Source organism: Lissotriton vulgaris, chromosome 8, assembly GCF_964263255.1.
Source record: "Lissotriton vulgaris chromosome 8, aLisVul1.2, whole genome shotgun sequence".
In the NCBI taxonomy this organism is placed as follows: domain Eukaryota; kingdom Metazoa; phylum Chordata; class Amphibia; order Caudata; family Salamandridae; genus Lissotriton; species Lissotriton vulgaris.
In genome coordinates, this window is record NC_141696.1 from 359,674,611 (window position 1) to 359,689,105 (window position 14,495).

The 14,495-nt window shown below is 46.9% G+C and overlaps 1 protein-coding gene across 4 annotated transcripts in view; it reads right to left on the reverse strand.

The window, feature by feature from the left end:
- Positions 1-14,495, reverse strand: part of USP9X (ubiquitin specific peptidase 9 X-linked) — a 1,749,911-nt gene that overhangs the window by 1,086,081 nt on the left and 649,335 nt on the right. For all 4 annotated transcript variants that reach the window (XM_086934127.1, XM_086934125.1, XM_086934124.1 and 1 more), the window contains one exon: positions 5,581-5,923. In XM_086934127.1, the coding sequence (XP_086790253.1) occupies positions 5,581-5,923 (343 nt within the window). The remainder of the gene's footprint in view (positions 1-5,580; positions 5,924-14,495) is intronic.

The following is a 14,495-nucleotide window of genomic DNA, read 5'->3' on the forward strand; positions in this document are numbered from 1 at the left end:
GCGGAGTGGCACCCCGGTGCTCACTACGCATCTGCCGGCTAGAACCAGTTCCAGGGGCACACCAGCTCCTGACCTGGGGAAAGTCCGGCATGGGAGAGGGGTGTAACCACCCCCCTTCCTGGTCCCACCCCTAGGGCAGGACCTAGTCGCGTACCCACCCCTTTCTTTAGGATGAAGGCAGGAGCGGGGACCCTTCCAAATTAGATCATCTTTGAATCAAGAAACTACTTTCTACGAAAGGAACTCTCGACTCTTCTCAAGATTTCTCCCTTGTGGCTAAGGAGTAGTCACCCTGCATCCGCAGGCACCATCTAAGAAGTCTGCGGTTTGCTGCACGTCCTTCCTCAGGAATCCGACTGCCCAGCTCGACGAGAACCGGCTTCCCTGGCACCTCTGACCTCTACCCACATCGTCAGCTCAGCTGAGATCCGTGGGTGCGACGAGACCTCGAGGGACCGGCCATCATCAGAACTGCACGACTTCTAACCAGCACGACCGCCGAGGGATCCTCTGGTGAGTGCTTTGGGGTCCGAGAAGCCCCGACCCTGAGCAGCTCCAGCACTGAAGTCCAGCCTCCCAGCATCTCCATGATCTGCGTGGGGCCCTTCTGCTTTTTGCTGCTCATAACACTTGTGTGGTGTCCTTTCACTTGGTGTTCAAGGGGTATATGTGATGGTATAACAGCTGGCTTAACACGCCCTCTAGAGTTTAGCCCGAAGACTGCTCCTATCCACGCTACTAGGATAGCTGGTCTAAGGTTGACTTACAACTAATCACCATAAGGGTCGTTTGGACTGATGCATAGTGATCACTAGAATAGTGAGCACTGCATATCAGGCCAACTTCTCACACCTAGGACAACGCATGCAAAATCCCTTGTTTTATATACAGTGGGCTTGTAAGCCATTGGTTGGCTTTGTTTTCACTCAACTTTGCTTGCAACTTATTGGTCGGCTGCCATAAGTTTCCTTCCTCTTCGTTTGTTTATCTCTTCCCTGGAGAATTGATGCGATACTTGCATCTTTTCACTGCTCATTTTATTAGGTGCGACTTTTTTTATAGGTTTAAACACTCTACCGGAGTGGGTCTTTTACATCTGGCTCCCTCATGTACGTCTGCCCTTCCTGCTGTCTGTCTAAATGCTTTCTCTGCCCACTGTTATCCGTGTTGTAGCTAGTCCCCTCCCACTTTCCTCCAGCTCTCTGTGCTGTTGCTTGGTGTTTCCCACTATGTGTGCTGTTACGTGCTTGTCTCCAAATGCTGTCCGTGTTCTTGCCGGTCCCTTACCACTCTCTATTTTTGCTTGCTCCCTCCCGCTCTCTCCTCTTGCTGTCCATATTGCCCTTGTACCTGCCATAACAAACAAAAAGAGAGAGATATGGGGCTGACAATGATGGCTGCATCATAGCACTTATTTAAAAAGAAAACTTTAGACCCTGCCTCCCACTTTATCCAAAAATGAAAGAAAAGTGTTGCCTTTCACGTTTTTTCGAGGTAGCACGCTCACTCCTGTTACGACTCAGTTGCACGCGCACAGCTCAGAAAAGTGTGCACATACACACCACTGCCGCACAGTAAAAAAAATAAAATGGCTAAAACGCAGGGCATCTTGACACAGGTTTCCATGACCCCACTCCGCCCTGTTTGTTGCAATACCAAATGGCCATGGTGTTGTCTGTGAACACCTGCCAACCTCCCCTTGATGGAGGAAAGGAAGGATCTCAATGCCAGGTATATCACTCTCCACTCCAACAAGTTGATATTAAGAGGAGACTTAAAACCAGCTTCCTCTGATCTTTACCTCTCCCAGATGGCTGATCCAACCCAGAATGAAGCATCATTCACCGCTGTGGGCGGGGAAGGAAAAGGGATCTGCTGCTGACCCAATCGCAGTTCATCCGCCACCATTGCAGATGTTTTGCAGGGCCCTCCGATATCTGGGTCAGGTCAGAGATTTCCCTGGTGCTGCACCCAGTGGGACTCAGAAACCACAGCAGAGCCGAAACATGCCATCGAGCGTACTTCCCCAGCAGGATACACTGCGATCCAGCAGTCTCTGTGACTTACACTGAAATCCAGGACTGTGGCAGAAACATCTGGATCATACCCTGAATATCCTAGACTTGCCATAAAGGAAGATAGGTGAGGAAATGCACTGTGTTCAGAATGGTTCCAATTAAAGGGAGCATCTTAGAGGGAGTCTGGTGTCACTTCGGCACTTTTATAATGATCCCCAGCGAATGCAGGTAAGCATTAGTGTGGCGGTGGGAGAAGACTGCCTGGGATGAGCCTTTCTTTAACATCCAGTCGTCAAGGTAGGGGATGACTGGAAATCCTGACATATACAGATGGGCTGAAACCCTTGCCATCAGTTTCTTGAACAGCCTACCGGCACTGGTAAGGCCAAAGGGGAGCACAACAGATTGAAAGTGCTCGAGGCCCCATCCTGCAAGTCCAACACTACCATGTAATCTCCAGAGCAGACAGGACCTGAGCCAATGTGAACATTTTGAATGTCTCCTTTTTCAAGAAAAAGCTGAGGTGCGCAGATCTAGTTTAGGACAGAAGCTTAAGTCCTTCTCTGCCATCATGAAGAAGGGGGAACACCAACCACATCCTTCTTCTGATGTCGACACTCTCTCAATGGCTCCATTATGAGAGGTAGGCATCATATTTGGACAGAGAACATAGCTTGTGTATTTTGGGTAAAATATAAAGAGTAGCCATCCCTGGAAGTTTTGCAACATCTATATATTATTAGCAATAGATGGATATGACTCAAATGATGGGTAGTCGCACAGCACAGTTCAATATTGAGGTCAAAGCCAAGTATATGTAAGGTATTAGCATGTATGAGGTTTGCAGCCCAGGTGGCGTCTCTTGTCATGGACGACCAGTTTTAAAACCGCCGAGGGATGCTTCTAACTCACGTTGGAGGCAATAGATGGATATGTTCATTCGCAATTAGCACATTCCACTTTCACATGAGTACGGATAAATAATTAGGAGCACGAGTACAAATTCTTCACAGTTTCATGTAATTTCACTTACAGTGTATGGCACTTTACATAGGGGTTTTTAATTTCATTAGATTATCCGTCAAACTCATGTTTTGTTACTGTCAGGCTTGATTTGTGGGCTCAGAAGCCCCAGAGAAGGAAGAAAGAGGAATTATGAAGGTAGGGGGTTTTCGTTCAGTGGTAGGGGATAAAGAAGGTTTAACTCCTAATTGAGATGCAGAACTTATTTAAGTTGAGGAGGGATGTCAGAAAAAGTATAGAACACTTACTTAGACAATTTAAAGACAACCTCTTCAACATAAAGGTCTTGCTGGTATAAAATATTTGGTTGAAATAGCTTATCTTAAAGCGAATGGATGGTTTACTTCTGTGAAGTTGGTACCCGAGTTATGTGTTTTTTAAGAAATGCTAATGCTGGTCTTATCGCTATAAGACTGAAAGCAGTTTCGATCAAAATAAATCTCAAGCTGGGAGAGTTACCTCATAAGGATCCAAGTGAGGAGACTAAAGTACTTCTCTTTGGAGAAGTAGTAGTGAAGAGCCTGGAAAAAGTATGTCAACGTTCTGATGAAACTTGAGGGAGCTTGCCTCCAATGTACATGGAGGGGGCCCCACTCTAGAGCCCAGTAAGACTCTCTCAGACCAGGGGCCGGCCACCTGTGCACAGTGAAGGAGGAGGCCCCCTAGAACGCAGGAATAGTTTTAAGCTACTGGTATGTGACAACTTGCATGCCTGCTTAAATGGATGCTAAAAGTTCTAGGCATAGAGTTTTTGGCACTCATTTATATGGTGTGGTCCGGGAGGAGGTGGCAACCTCTTGTTTGTGGATTTTTCATGATCCAATGCAATCAGGGTAAAGTGGGTATTATGGATATCATAATCTTACAGGTTTCTTTCCTCAAGGAAGAAGCAGGGGACCGGAATATATCATTTAGAGCCAGAGTTCAACGAACAGGTGCCACTCATGGGGACTATGGCGACCATTTCTCCCATTTGCAAGTAAACGAAACAAGAGCATGGCCGTTTCAGAAAGAATTGCAGGAACACGTGAATGGAGAAGTGAATCAGATGCTGGAGAAAATTGCAATTTTTAATGTGGTGGAGAGAGGAGAGGAGTTTTGTAAGCAATTTGCTTTTCAATTAAAAAAAATATATATTAAAAAAAACAAGACTATGGACAGGCGACCTGTTAGAAAACTAAGATAACTGAATATTTATGCAACATACAGATATTTCAAGATGGAGAGTATTCACCTTCTCAATTACTTATTACAGGAAGGAGATTGGTTGGTTAAGACCTATCTAAAAGATGCAGGTTTCATAATCCCCATCGCTCAGGAGAGGGAAAAATGTCCACAACTGATACAGAAGGGAAAACATTTTTTTAATGTCTTCCATTTGGTCGGTCTTCTGCACTCTGGAGCTTTACGAAGGTGGTGAGGCCGGTGATGGTATTTTTGAGACAGAGGGGTATAAGACTCATAATACATCTGAACAATATTCTTTTGTAGCAAGGGAGCAGGTCGGAACGGGAAGATCATTTGCCAATGACACGGTCAACTCTCTTGAGATTGGGTTTCATAGTAAACTTGGACAAGTCAGCTTTGTTTCTATTTAATAAAGAGTAGCATTGTCCCTTCAGCCTCTCCTGGGGGAGGTGTGTAATTTAAAATGGAAATTTAGAATGTATATTCTGGAATTTTAAGTTAACAGTTTCAAACTTACTAAGACTATGTATGCATTAGTTTTATTTTTGAACAAATATTTTTATGCTTTGTTGCAGGGAGTGTAGCGTTTAACCACTGTTCTAATACCATTGTGCGATCATTTCATAGTTCTAATGTTTGGATGTCCTTTGAAAAGCTGCAGAGTGGTGAATAACATATGTGATGCAGAGCGCAAGCCTCCTAGTCTTTAAAAGATATCCAGATTTTATTGTCATTAAAATCTTGGAGAATCTCCATCCTACATTCACTTTATGCACAGAAGAAAATCTAGAAAGGAAGCACTCTTTGAACCTTCTCCCTTATTTAGCTGCCTAGCAGGTCAAACACGGAGTTGAAAGTAATAAGTTTAACATCTGCATTCCAACAATATTGATTTAACATTTCTACTGAAGATACCCAGACAGAAGAAGACTGGGTAATTCAAGCATGTGAATGTATTAAAGATTTAATGATAGAGTAAACAAGGCCTGAAAATGGCTCTTCTGTGTGAAGTATAAGCCCAGCTGAATCTGTTCCTGCCAAAGACAGGTGCTTAATAGCCAGACTATACCAGAATTGTGTCTTTTCACTGATCGCTTGGCATTAAAAAAACAGTAGAACATCAAGGAGTCATAATTTCAACAGCACTTACTAATTTAAAGAGGACACTTGACCACGACTACAGTGTCACAGCTCTCAATGCTTTGAGGAAATGAAGAAAGACATTCGCAAATCACAACATAATAAAATGAATCACCACAATTCACTACTGGAATAGTCTAAACTTTTAAAATGCAGCAGTTCAGACTTTTTTTTACCAACGGTTGTAAAAAACAACACACAACTCACTTACCCTCCAGAGGTAATCTAGACCTATCAACTCCAAGTCATCCATCATGTAGGCTCGTTTTTTGGCCACCAGTTTTCCTTCTCGACAGTTCACAGCTTTAAAAAAACGCTCAAAGCATTTCATTCCATTTTCAGTCAATAAAGAAGGATCAAGTTGCAGCACATTATTTTCAAAGAAGTCCTTGTTTATATCTGGATCCAAGTCAGGCTCATCCCCCATCAGTTTAGAATACCACTTGAAACAGGCTTCACGATCACAAAGATAAACTGCATTTTCTGCTAGACATTTCCAGATTTGCTTCGCCTGTGGAGCGCACAGCCAAAGTTGCCCATCTTTTAATAAAAACCTATAATGTCACAAAAACATAAAACAAACATGGGAAAGAGTGCCACAAATAATGTGCATCTTTACTGAAGCAATCTACGGTTCAAGTGTAGAGGACAATCATGCAAGCTAAACAATATCAATTCGTTTTGAGAAAAAATGCCCTGTACCACAGAATTAAAACCGGCAATCTTAAACTGTGTTATTTCTTCATAGTATATTTAATGGTAAGAATTGAAATGTTAACAGTAACAATTTAAAATATATGAATAACATATTCTTGTAGTTATAATAAATTCATACTTTTATACTAGTCATGAATGCCTCATTGTCTTTTTTTTAAAAAATAGGTTTTTAACTGAAATGGAACTCGAGAAAGACCAGGTTTAAGTGATTCGTTCTGATAACTAAATTGTCCAAGAAGAACTTGTTCAACTGCTGATAAAGCTTGCAATTCAATTAATGCACATCACAAACCAATAGCCACAATGAATAAAAAAATAAATCACAGAGCTGTAGCAACATTCTTTCTGAAGGAGGCTTCAGCTATAGCAAATTTCTTACATGAACCTTCTCTCCTGGAGCCAGACTGGGCCTAGAAATTTTCTATCTAGCAACCGGCACTAGATGTTATAAGGTCCTGTATGTACCCCAATGTATTGGATTACAGATCATCTTAGAGCCTAGGTGGTGGTATTGATACATTTGAATCCCATGACCTTTAGGGGCCTTCTCAGGACAGGTATTTGGTGGGTGCTCACTCTATAAAAAGGCTTCATGAAGTATATCTTTGTTAGTGTGAACTACGTGGGGTAAGAGTAATTAATGCACAAACCCCTCTGTCATATGTTACTCAAAAAGTGGAACGAATCACCTTTAATAAACTGCATCCTAACAGATGATCTAAACAAGGAAGGTTGGTCCGGAAAGTTCAAAACGTCTGAAAGACCTAACAATAGTGCCCACTGCAAGGTTTTGCTGGGTCAAAGGCTAAACAAAAAATAAAGCATCAAAAAGTGTAGCTTGTAAAAGGTCACTCTCGCGGACTACACACCAGTCCATAGATATGTTACAGTGCCTGGCAGAAGTGAAATCTGCATACAGATGCCTTGCAGCAAGGATGACATTGACATCAGGTGGTAGATCTAATGCAGTCAACAGACACTGCTCAACCTCCACGGCTGAAGGTGTAGATTGTGCAGGTATGGAATGGAATCCCGCTCTGCTGCGGCAACAGAATATCCTCTCCAAGTGTTAACTTGATCAGGGCAGACACTCATGCCCACAAGTTGTCAATACCACACTCTCCTAGCATTATCCTGAGCCACTAGAATAACTTGGATTAGGTTGTTCCTGATCTACTTAAGAACTCTGGGCAAGAAAGGCATAAGTGGGAAGGAATACAGGAGTCTTGTGATCTACTTGACCTGGAATGAGTTTCCTAGCAAGAGTTTTTGCAGGAACTCCAACACAAATATTTTGACACTGTGATTAGACGCTGGTAAAAAGATGCAGCTAGTAATAACCCCTCCCCTACTGTCGAAAGATGACTTGTGCATGTAGTGGGATGCAGATACGGTTTGTGAGCTGCCAGGCGCCACCAGCTAAGCTAGTAATTCCTGGCGTTCAAGGATCCCATCAGTGGTTTATTACCAGGGAGATGCCTTGATGCGCCAAACTACTTTTTAAGTGTGAAGCCTCTTAACAAAGGGTGCCATCCTGTCCTGCTTGCTGCAGTGGTGGTGGTGTTGTCCTTGAGCACCTGTACCAGCCTTCCCTAGATGGAAGAAAGGCCTTCAGCATCAGCCAAATGAGCCGCACCTCCAACAGTTGATATGGAGCTGGGTTTCTGTCAAAGACCAGAGTACTCTGATCTTGGAATCCCACAGACGACCTCTCTAACCCAGCAGTGATGCATCGGTCACAACCATTAACTCTGGACGGGACAAGGAATGGGGTCTGCGGCAAGTACCATTGCAGTCAAGCAGTCACGACTGCAGATTGCATGCATTCACCTCCCAAACGTAGATGGCATCTGATAAGTTGCCTTGGTGCAGGCCCCAGTGGAATTTGTAAAGCACATGTATGCCACCTGGTGCAGTTGACAAGCAGGATGCAGGAGGCTAATAGGCCAAGTAACCGTAGAGCTGCTCTCAACGAGATCCAGAATCACAGACATCACAGCTTGAATGCCCTATACTTATCGCAATGTAGGGAATGCCCTGACCTGTATCATGTCCAAGACAGCTCTATAAAAGAACATCTCTGTGAGGGAGTAAGGTGCATCTTTGGCTCATTGATGTCAGGAGGTTCGCCTTCATCTGAAGGTGATCTACTACGGACAACGGCGAACCCGCCTTCAATAGCCAGTTGTTGAGGTTGGGGAAAACTGGTACCCTGACCCCCAACGAAGGGCGGCGTCTACTGTCATTTTTGTGGCTGCCCTAGAGGCACTGGCAAGGCTGAAGGGGAGAATGGCAAACTGAAAGTGCTCTTGGCTTATACTAACCTGCAGGTAATATCTGAGAGACGATAAGAAGGAGATATGAAAAAACACATCTTGCAGGTCCAAACATACCAACCTGTCACACAGATCCAGGGCAGAGAGAACCTAGACCAACATCAGCTTTTTTATTTGTCGCTGTGCATGAAGCAATTCAGAGGACAAAGATCTAACATAGGCTGAAGCCCTCCATCCTTCTTCGACATAAGGAAATAGCAAGAGAATCAACCTATCCCTATTTCACAGTGCTAAACCTTCTCAACGACTCCTTTGGATAGTAAACTTGCACCTCTTGCACTAGAACGGACAGTTCCTCCTTTGACAATTGTTCTGATGTGGGAGGAAGTTGAGGCAGGGTAGAAAGAAATAGAATGACGTAGCCATGCTAAACGATCTGCTGGGCCCATCTCTCGGATTTAGTGGATGGCCAACCTGGAAGAGAGTGCTAGACTGTGCCTTCCACAGGTTGGTTGAGTGCCACTAATGGCAAGCTAAAGTGTCTAGGAATCTATCACCACAAGGGAGGGGAACTGGAAGGACTAATGGCCATGGTGACCTGCATGTTGCCAACAAGATCCCCATCAAGAGCAACGAAAGATTGAGGTAACTGCAGTAGGGACTGGGAAGACTGCAGCTGTCTGTATAGCAGCCATGTGGAGTTGCCCCGTAAATTCCTACACTGCTAAGGAAACTGTTTGGCATGGGCCAAAAGAGCAAGAGCATGCTGTGGCCCTCCTCTCCTTAAAGAATTTCTAGGGCAGAATTGGCTTTGTTGACAAATGGGCATGACCAATCGAAAGGCATATCCATAACGGAGGCCTGTAAATCTCCTGAAAATCCTATGGATTGGACTCATGCATGGTGAAAGAGCATCGTAATGGTGCCAGCCACTCACCCCAGACAATGAGTAGTATTATGGCTAGCACAAAACATATTTGGCCACATCTTGGCATTCTTAAATGGTCTGAGCCAGTTTGGGTCTAAGTTTTTGTGGTCCTGTCCCAGGGGACGTGCATATTCTGTCCCAATAAACAAACCGCATTAACTGATCTCAATGCTAGGGTAGAAGAAAAGAACATTTCTTTCTCAAACTCATCAATCCTCTTCTACTCCCTGTCCAGGGGGTCGAAGGGAATGAATTGACATTCAACTTTAAGGTAGAAGCCTTGAACACCAGACTCTCTGGAGTAGGAGCAGGTCGCCAGGAGCAGGTCTATGGTACCTAGCCACCTGCCTATTCACTGGCAGACAAGAACATGGCATAGAGCAAAGGCCCATTAAGGTGTCAGTAAGGGCTTCACTTGAATGTAAGCAAAGGCTCAGATAAGGCAGGCCCAGTTGCAAAACATTTTCAATAATATTTGCCTTTACTTCAATTGAAGGCAGATGTAGGTCCAGGAGTTCAGCCTCTTGTCTAATTACCACAGCAAAGGAAGTGCTCTCTTCCACTGGGAGCTAAAAAGGCAAATTCAACCCTGTATCAAAGGACGAATCAAGCCTCCTTTAAGTCCATGCAAAGACTGCCATCATCATATAGAGTCTTAAATCATGCCCATCCCCAGACAGTCTTCTCCAAAAGGTGGCAAGCTCTTGTCGAAGCTTGCCATTGGTTGAGTCGAAGCCAATATGCCAATAGAGCCTCTGCCATAGTAGAACTCTAGGTTTAGGCTCAGGGCACCATAGCGGACTCAGAACACTACTTCGGTCGGGGTGCAACAGATGTCAGTTCTGGCTTAGAAATCGGAGTTGGTACACTCCTCTTGCAATGCACAAGTTACTACTTGTGTAACGATATATCTGTAAGAGGCATCAGTTAGTGATAGATTCCTTACTTTAGAATTCCTTACCTTAGAATATCCCCAGGCGTCAGACTGGATCCGGAAATTTTTTGCGTAGCAGTATCCATGCGCGTCGGAAGGCGTCGTCCGCAGTTCCACGTCCGTCGTCGGCATCGTGGGCGCCGTGATGACGTCGGAGTACTTAGACACCGCCGCCGCGTGCTGACGTCAGTTCTTACACAGCTTTTCCGCGCCAGAACTCAGAGCCATGATAAAAATCAACACTGGTGCCATGAAACTAGGGCCGGGATGACCTTAACCCTAGATATCGGTTGGCAGAACGGGGAGGATGGGTGGGTCGGTAAGGAATCTATCACCAACTAATGTCTCTTACAGATATATCGTTACACAAGTAGTAACTTGTGCATCTGAAAGAGACACGTTAGTGATAGATTCCTTACCTTAGAATAGATACCCCAGCAATACCAACCCCGGTGGTGGGTCTACGAACAAATAATCACACCAGAAAGTCCTGGAGGACGGAACGGCCAAAAAAGCCATCCAGTAGCCCGAGTGGAATGAGCCCTCAGCCCAACAGGGGGTTCCTTTTTAGCTAAGGAGTAGAATGCCTGAATACACAACATGATCCACTGAGAGATGGTCCGTTTGTGCACTGCCCGTCCTTTCTTAGCGTCCACTTAACCAACAAAGAGTTGGTCATCCACCCGGAACTGGCGTGTGCGATCCAGATAATAAGAGGGCCTCTCTTCCTCTTTCGAGGGATGCGGAGGCGGAATGAAGGTGGGCAAGGTGATGGACTGCCCGATGTGGAAGGCTGTGACTACCTTGGGCAGGAAAGAGGGTCTTGTCAGCAAAACAACCTTGTCCGGATGGACAGAAAGGAATGGAGGTTTGGAAATAAGAGCCTGAAGCTCACTCACTCTCCTGGCAGAAGTGATGGCAACCAGGAAAGCAGTCTTCAGAGTAAGAAGGCGGAGAGGACAGTAATGAAGTGGCTCAAATGGAGTGCACATCAGGTAAGTCAGTACAAGGTTCAAGTCCCACTGGGGCATCACGAATGGAACAGGAGGGAACATGTGTGTGATGCCCTTCAAAAACCTATTTACAATGGGGGACTTGAACAAAGATGATTGATCAGGTAGCCTTAAGAAGACGGAAAGGGCAGAAAGGTAGCCCTTGATAGTGCCCAGAGCAGAGCCCTGCTGGGCAAGAGAAAAAAGTAAGAGGAGAACATCAGAAAGGGGGGCAGAGGGGGGCGTGGCTAGCCGGCTTGCGAAATGGCCGCTCAGTGAGAGGGCTCCGCCGGCTATGTTTTGAAATCCTTTAATAATCCTTCTCTGTGCTCGTGTGCACCCCCGTCCGCCCTGGGGATTTGACCGACTCCACTCATCGTTCCTGTCGCTGAGGTTTGGGGCGTGTAATCCACCGGACGGCGGAGAAATCGCCGACCTCGGCCCGTCCGACCTGCATGCCGGTGAGGCCGCGAGGCCGTGGAGCTGGGGTCTGGCTGTGCATGCAACTGTGGGCCGCGGCATCGGAGGTCTGTGAGGATCCGTTCATCGGAGAGGCGGGAACCGGCGGCGGAGGAGCCGCCTGAGAGGCGCACACTGACGACCCTCTGAGACGCCCGGAGGAGACCGGCGGACTGCAGGCTGACGATCGTGGACACGAGGGTCCACTTCCGAAGAAGGCGAGCCCAGCGACGATCCTGGTAGGGGGCCGCCATTTCCCTGGGACCGGCGCGGGGCCGGCGTGGAGACCTGGGGCCGGCCTCGCACAGCAGACTCGCAGGGCGGTACTCTAGATCTGCAAAAGGTACGACACTGTCGCTTTCACGGAGGTGCGGGGGACCGCCTTCATTTGCACGCGTGCAGCAGGAGGGCGCCTCGGGCACACCGCCGATTACCCACGCACTCACACGCTCCGAGCCCGATGACACGGGGAAAACGGGAGCCACAGGTTGAGGTCTCGACCCTGTGAGATGGGACTATCCATAGCTGGTTTCGGAGCCAAACTTTGAAAAGCACAGTCAGACCGACGCTGCCGTCATTTCGTTGATTGGTTGCACCTAGAGCTGAGTGCACCCGGCGGGGTGACTCTGGTGGGGAGCTGTGCTTGGGAGGTGCGTGATAGCTCGTCCCATAGTGTTCCTTCTTGCTGGAGTACACTACGTCAGAGGACACGCACGTTGCTGGACATTTTCGAGACTTGCCTCAGAGGGACGCAAACTACATATAAATTGCCGCCATTATGGGGGGGAAGAATGAAGCTAAGCAATCCAAAATCAGCTTCGACAATAAGAGACCACCCAAGAACCCTACACCCGACACGGCTGGTGGAGAACCGTCGTCACAAGGTGCACCAATGGACATTGATTTTGGAGCACTTATCATGGAGGTCCGGTCAAGCTTGAAGAGCATAGACAGTAAACTGGATGCCATGTCAGAACAACTAGAAGCAGTCAAATCCAAGGTGGGCGCGCACGAGACCAGGTTGGACTGTTTGGAAAACAGACAGACTGAATGCTGCGAATTTCAAACGCAAGCCAAGAAACATATCACAAATCTGGAGAAAGAACTTGACAACCTGCGCGCAAAGTCAGATGATTTGGAAGCGCGCTCCCGAAGGTCAAACGTGCGCATTACGGGCATTCCAGAGACGGCGAACACTGGTAAGATGGAGGCCTTCGTGACTGACCTCCTTCATGAACTCTTTGATCCGGCCCTATCGCCGGTCTTCACGGTTGAGAGGGCTCACAGGTCGCTTGGGAAAAAACCGCCGGTGGGTGCACCGCCGCGTCCAATCCTTGCCAAGCTATTGAATTACCGGGGACAGGGATCTGATTCTGAGGCTAGCTAGAGAGAAAGGCAAGATCACGCACAAAGGTAATAACATCTCCTTTTACCCTGATTTCACCCCCTTAGTGCAGGCGGCTCGAAAGGAATTTATACCGGCCAAGAAGGAACTGATGCAGTCTGGTGTGCAGTATTCCCTACTATATCCTGCGAGGCTGAAGGTGTTCCATGACAACGACGCGCACTTCTTCACGGACGCGAAATCCGCGCTCAAATCTGCTAAACACATTGCTGGCCCGGGGGCCAGACGGAAATCCCCCCGACTAGAGGAGACGACCGAGCAACTCAGCGACAATGACTAGGCGAATTGATCCTATACAGTCTGCTGGCACATTTACAATGGACTACAGATGGGGTAAGACTCGGCTACGCCAGACACTGTCCATTTGGGTTTGCCCTGACCTTGACCCTTACACGGCTATACCTGAGGTGGAGGTGGTCGACTCGGGGGGGGGGGGGTGTGGGGATGAGGACACGGAGACTTACTACTAAAATGTAGCCACCCCGCTAACACGGGGGTGAATGCTGGGTGCACCATGTCCCCATGGGGTGTATCCCTTTGTTTCTTGGTTTGGTTCAATACCGCGCCATGCGTGAGTTCTTAAGGGGTTTATCACGACCTGATTGGGGGGTTGGTGAGGGAGGAGGGTGGCAGGGGAAGTTCCAGGAGTTGTTGTTTGAAGCTTTGTATTGGTGCACTGAGAACTGCTTAATTACTACTTTTTCGAGCACAGGGACAAGGTGTGTGCTGCAAGCTGGATTTGGTAAAACCGGGGAAAGAGTGTGGATGGGTGGACTGCCATACTGTTTGTACATTTATAATGGGGGGGGTTAAATTATGGACTTGGAACATTAGGGGCCTGGGGGACTACAAAAAAGCACGCCTGATGCACAGTACGCTGATCCGGCATGGAGTGGACATTTGCTTCCTGCAGGAAACGCACCTAAATTCAATTCCTTCGCCTCGGCTTCGTAATACTAGATGGTCAATGGTGTACTCTTCTATCTATTCGAATTATGCAAGGGGGGTGGCTATTCTAGTACGCAGAGGACTGGACTGGAGAGAGCAAAAATGTGTGCAGGATAAGGATGGGAGGTATGTCATCTTACTGGGAACCTTGCTGGGGCGCCCGATTGTGTTGACTGCTATATACGGTCCGAATGTCGATGATCCAGACTTTTTTCGAGATTTATGGGCACGAATTGCATTGCTAGATTGTCATTCGGTGGTTATGGGAGGTGATTTCAATGTTGTGCTGAATGATGTCCTGGACCGAAAGGGAGTGGGTAGACCCACACATGCCAGATCTAGACAGGCTGTCCTAGACATTATGGAGGAGGGGAGGCTGGCTGACGTGTGGAGGATTAGACATCCTGGGGAGACATTGGGTACCTGCATCACGTGTCATCAGTCTGCTTGGTCTAGGTTGGATTTCT